The following is a 6,050-nucleotide window of genomic DNA, read 5'->3' on the forward strand; positions in this document are numbered from 1 at the left end:
ATCGGGATGGGTGTGTCAGAGGCAGTGCGATTGGCGCAGGATAGAACAGGGTTTAGGGCTGTTGTGCATAGGGTCGCTATGAGTCGCAAACGACTCGTCGGCACATAACAACAACAACAACAATTCCAGTAAAGCCCGTTACACTGAAAACCCAAAGCACCTACTATGGTTCCCAGTAACAAGTGGGTTCTTCTTTGCAAATGTGCAGCACATTATTATTACTGCATAACTGCATTATTACATTATTTTAGTGTATCTAGAAATATTCCTTTCATATTTTACTATATAGAAAGGTGTACTATATATTAAAACATTTGACTAAATTATAGGACATATAAACTGTAACTAACTGCTCTAATTTCTGTGCAAATTTGAGCTAAAGACAGCATTTGACATTAAGACAAATTTAGGAATGGAACTCATTTGTAATCTAGGAATTTCCTGCAAAGGACGTTAAACAAGCAAAAGGAGTAAAGATGAGGGAAGGGAGATGCAAAATCCTTTGAAGATCAACCAGTAGCAGAATCTTAAAGAGACAAGGAGCTTATTCCAGAGGGGACAGTAAGAGAACTTTTCTGTAGGATTAACATCTTGATTTCAGACTTTCAGACTTCTAAATTGTGAGGAAATAAGTTTACTGATTCAAATCTCCCTCTTGTGGTATTTCTGTCATAGTTTGTTGCCGTTGTGTACCATAAAATTAGAAGTAATCCATAGCTGGTCCTCCTCAAGGGTGGGTTTTCACAAAAAGTTAATCTCACAGGAGACTGCCCATCTTTCTTGGAGCAGCTTGTGGATTAGAACGACCTGTCTTCAGGATTGCAAAGCAGCTTTTTGCCAGTAGGCCACCAGAGTGTCCTCTCTTCCATAGTAGCTCTGTTGTGTTGTTGTTGTTTTTATGCACCCATAGAGTCACCTGTGACTCATACCGACCCTATGTACAACAGCTGTGAACTCTCCTCTACCTCTTAACAATTGTCTCTGACACAACTATCCCCATTACTCCAGTGACGGAATCAATCCATCTCATTGAAGGTCTTCCTCTCCTGCACTGTCCCTCCACCTTCCCAAGTTTGACGTTCCTCTCCAAGGACTGATCCCTCCTTCCAACATGTCCAAAGTATGTCAGATGAAGCTTCAGAATCCTTGCCTCCAAGGGGCAGCCTGCCTTCACCCACTCCAGGATAAAATTATTTGTTCTTCTAGCCATCTATGGTATATTCAATACTCTTTTCCAGCACCACAGCTCAAAGGCATCAACTCTTCTTCTATCATGCCTAGTCACTGTCCAGTTCTCTGATGCATGGTATGCAACTGCAAAGACTATGGCCTGTATCAGGCACACCTTAGTCTCCAGAATGACATTGCTGCTCTTCAGTACTTTAGAGAGGTCTCTGATAGCAGACTTTCCCAATGCAACTGGTCTTTTTTTTTTTTTTTACTTTTTTCATTATTATTGTCAATGAACATTTACAGAGATTTTGGATTTCCATTCATTCATTATTGCACATTTCTCCCCAACACCCCACTACCACCACCCCAGTGCGCTCTTCTCTCTGAAAAGTAAAATTCCTTCACTGGTATAAAATCCCCGCCCCCCTCACCTCAAGTAACCTTCATTCCGGACTCTTATGATAATCATAATGCTCTATAATATATTGCTTTTAAACTGTTCTCTCCCTCATCGGTTTCAATGTAGTATACATAATTCATCCAGTTTTTCTCATTCTTACCCCAAACCTGATATCAGTCCCATTCTAAAGCAGTGGCACTATGCAGTGTTTGTCCTTTTGTGACTAAGATATTTTACTCAGCATAATGTCTTCGAGGGTTACCCATTTTGAATAATATTGCATGAGTTGCAATTGGTCTTTTAATTTTCTGGCTGCTGATACAAATAGTGTTGACTGTACAACCAAGCAAACTGAAGCTGTCAACAATCTCAATCTCTTCAACATCTATCATGATGTTGCCAATCAGCCCAGTGGTTAAGAATCTTTGTTTTCTTGATATTGAGCTTCAATCCATATTGAACACTGCAGTCCTTGACCTTCTGCAGCAAGTGCTTCAGGTCCTCCTCAGTTTCAGTAAGCAGGTTTGTGTCATCTGTATAATGCAGACTGTTCATAAGTTTACCTTCAATACTGATGCCACACTTCTCCTCATACAGCCCAGCCTCCTGGAAAATCTGTTCCACATACAGATTGAAAAGATATGGAGATAGGACACATCCTTGATGCACACCCTTCCCAATTTTAAACCATGCAGTGTTTCCCTGCTTTGTTCTGATGACTGCCTCCTGGTCCAAGCATAGGTTTCGCATAAGCACAGTCAAGTGTTCTGTGATTTCCATTCTTCTCAGAGTCAGCCACAGTTTGTTGTGATCCACACAGTCAAAAGCCTTTGCATAGTTAATGGAATACAGATAGACATTCCTCTGGTACTCTCTGCTTTCAGTCAAGATTCTAGATCACTTAAAACAAACCCCACTGGGACTAGGCGTGTATCTCCAATCACTTGATGTCGTTCTCTCAATGCTTATTCCACTCTAACTTCTTGGCTTCTTTGCTGTATTTTGTATATGCCATGATCATAAAGAATTGATGACTTTGAGCTGTGGTGTTGGACAAGACAACTGGACATCCCATGTACATCCAATAGAACGAACAGATATGTCTTAGAGAAGGTGCAGGCAGAGTGTTCTTTGGATGCAAGAATGATGAGGCTTTGTCTCATATACTTTGGACATGTTGCTAGGAGGTGCTACTCCTTGGAGAAGGACATGATGTTAGGAAGGGTGGATGGTCGGTGAAGGAGAAGACGACCTTCAACCAGGTGGATTGATACAGTGACTGCTGCACTGGGCTCTTGTGAGAGGATGGCCCAGGATAGAAGAGGGTTCACACCTTTTGTTCGTAGGGTCACTATGAGTCATGCTCAACCCAAGGTCACCTAACAACAACAATGGTTATGAGCACTCCCATCCTTCACACAGCTTTTTCCCCCTATAGCAGCCATCATCACCAAAGTTATTTATAAGTTGTTTATAATCTTTTTCTCTTACAAGACTATAAACACTGAAAGACAGAGATGTTGTTTTGATCGTTCACTTTTGGTTTTGACAATGCTGTTGTTACGCACCATCGAGACGAGTAGCACTCACTGGGATCCTATGAACAATGGCTCTGAACTTTGAGCTGTCCTGAGCCAATCTTACCATCTCTGATATACCTGACTCCATTGCCACTGTCACTGTTTCAATCCATCTCCAGAGTCTTCCTCTCCTGTGCTTGCTCTCCACCCTTGAAGCATGAGGTCGTTATCCAAGTACAGGTCTCTCCTGGCCACATGCCCAAAGTTTGTGAGGTGAAGTTTCAAAATCCTTGCCTCCACGGAGCACCCTGATTCACCCTCTCCTGGAGAGACCTGTTTGTTCTGCTGGCAGTCCATGGCGTGTGTTCAATACTCTTCTCCAGCACCAGAAAAGCATCGATTCTTCTTCTTAGTCACTGCCCAGCTCTCAGACGCAGAGTAAGCAACCGAGAAGACCATGACCTGGGTCAAGCATACCATAGTCTCTAAACTGACAATGTTGCCCTTTAGCACTTTTGGAGTGATCCTAGACAGATGATTTTCTCAATGGAATTTGTCTTTTGATTTCCAAACTGCTGGTTCCAAGAGTGTTGACTGTGGATCCAAGCAAGATGAAATCATTAACTACCTCAATCCCTTCTCTATCTGTCATGATACTTTCAACTGGTCCAGTGGTGAGAATCTTTGCTTTCTTAAGGCTAAGATGCAATCCATATTGAAGGCTGCAGTCTTTGATATTCTAGAGCAAAGGCTTCAAGTTCTATTATGTTTTGGCAAACAAGGTTATGTTATCTGCATAATGCAGGTTGTTGACAATTCCTCTATCCTTATGCCACATTGTTCATAAAGTCCAGCCTCTTGAATGATCTGATCTGCATATAGAGAGAGAAGGTATGGAGAAAGGACACATCCCTGATGCACTTCTTTCTTGCTTCTGAACCATGCTAGTGTTCTCTTGCTCTGTTCATACAACAACTTCCTGTTCTAGGTATAGGCTTTGCATGAGCACAATCAGGTATTCTGGGATTCCAGTTCTTCTCAATGTGAGCCACAATGTGCTGTGACTGCCTCTGCATAGTGGATAAAACATAAACAGACATCATTCTCCATTGCTGGGCCATAATTAATTACTGATAACATGATAAATGGACAAGTAAGCATTTGATACTGATTTACATTTATTTTAAATAGTCACTATAAATACTGTACTTCAGTTAGTGAATGTAAATATTTGCAAGGTTTACATTTTTTCTTTGTCTGTTCCTCTAAAGCTGGTTGTGGAGGTACGCAGTCATGCAAACCTCAAGGAGTTGTGTGCATGTGTAAACTGGTGCTTCTTTATGCCTTACCGGTCATGTTGCATGTCCTCTGGTTACTTTCAAAATGATACTGTCGTCTTGCTTGAGCAATGTACTCGGCAGCCTCTCTTTCTTGTATTTCTCGGATTTTCTTCTGTCCATATTTCCCCAGGATATATACTCCTGCGAAGATGACAAGAAAATCAACATCACAACAAGTTAGTATATTAATTTAGTCAGTTTTAGATTCCAAACAGTATGTTTAATAAGTCATTTCCAATCATAGAGCTTCTACTAGTGACAAGCTGAAAATTAAAATTTTTAATAGAAATTCAATTAAACAATTATGAGAGCAGCTTAAAAAGAAGGTAAAGGAAATAAGCATTTTAGCAATCAAGGACAAGGAAAAACCTTCAAAAATCAAACCCACTTCCTTTATGTCAATTTCTATTCAAGGTATAACCCAAGAGGAGATCACAGCGAAACCCCAGTGATTTAGAGGGGTTTTTACCTCAGAAGATCCGTCTTCATGTTTCCCACGGTGTAAATCTTTACAGAAGGAAAATTCTCATTTTTCCTCTCGAAAAGCAGCTTGGGGATTTGAACTACTGATCTTTTGGTTAGTAGCAAGTTAATGCAAGATGCCATTAGAACTCCTTAATGAGGGAAATAATGGATAAATAAGGAATACGTCTGAAGCAGCAGGAACTTCAAAGAATCCAACTATAGTCTTTACCAGTGAACTGGTGATATTGCAAGCAGAACAATAAGGAATTGTTCAAATAAATTATGATCAATCCATGCAACAGACTCTTACACAGCTAATAAAAACCACGCTATTAAGCAGTTAATAGGTCAAGGAAATATCTATGCCATAGAGGTAGAAGAGAAAATAAGCTTTCCAGGATTGTTATTTTTTTTTTTAGGATTGTTATTTTTTAAAAAATGTAAAAATATATACAAAAAAATTAAGCTTTAACTTTTACTATAAATAATGATTAACACTGAATGGTGGGATAAAAGGTTCTTTCCACTTTTGTTTATTTTTTTGTGTGTATTTTCTTCAATGAACATATATAAATGTAAAGTAAGCTTTTCAGAGTAGGAATGAAAGGCAGATAGTCCAGCACAGATCCACTTATTCACTCATGTGTTTAAAAATCTCCCCGTCTAAGCACGGGAGAGAGAATATAATTTAAACTAGTAACTCAAAAGAGAAGGAGAAGGTACAATAAACACCAAATTATACCACAGAAGATGGGTTAACACATTCCCTGTGGCAAAATGGGGGTAGGCGTGTCAAGAGACAGGGAGAATGGCTGAAGACAGGGCAGGGTTCAGAGCTCTTGTACATAGGGCTGCTACGAGTCACAGATGACTTGACAGCACTTAACAACAAAAAGAATATGAAAATTGAGATGGTCTATAATTTCAAACATTTCAGCATCGGCAGTGTGTTATAAATGTGTACATTTTGGTCTATAATTTAGAACACTCATTTGCCTTCACTGGGAATATTAACATTTGATCAAAGCTACACTTTTAGAAGTAATTGTTGGAGCTAGTTTTTGATCTAGGAAGAAGGATTGGCCATACACTTCTGAAATAGCAGGCCTCTGAAAACCCTATGTACAACAGAACACATTTAGATAACAGAAA

General features: G+C 39.8%; 1 protein-coding gene across 1 annotated transcript in view; it reads right to left on the minus strand.

Moving 5' to 3' along the window:
• Nucleotides 1-6,050, minus strand: part of PEX3 (peroxisomal biogenesis factor 3) — a 65,510-nt gene that overhangs the window by 42,963 nt on the left and 16,497 nt on the right. The window contains exon 2 of the mRNA XM_006891664.1: nt 4,443-4,574. Coding sequence (XP_006891726.1) covers nt 4,443-4,574 — 132 coding nt within the window. The remainder of the gene's footprint in view (nt 1-4,442; nt 4,575-6,050) is intronic.

This window comes from Elephantulus edwardii, unplaced genomic scaffold (genome assembly GCF_000299155.1).
Source record: "Elephantulus edwardii isolate Elephantulus edwardi_28Jun2011 unplaced genomic scaffold, EleEdw1.0 scaffold00102, whole genome shotgun sequence".
In the NCBI taxonomy this organism is placed as follows: Eukaryota; Metazoa; Chordata; class Mammalia; order Macroscelidea; family Macroscelididae; genus Elephantulus; species Elephantulus edwardii.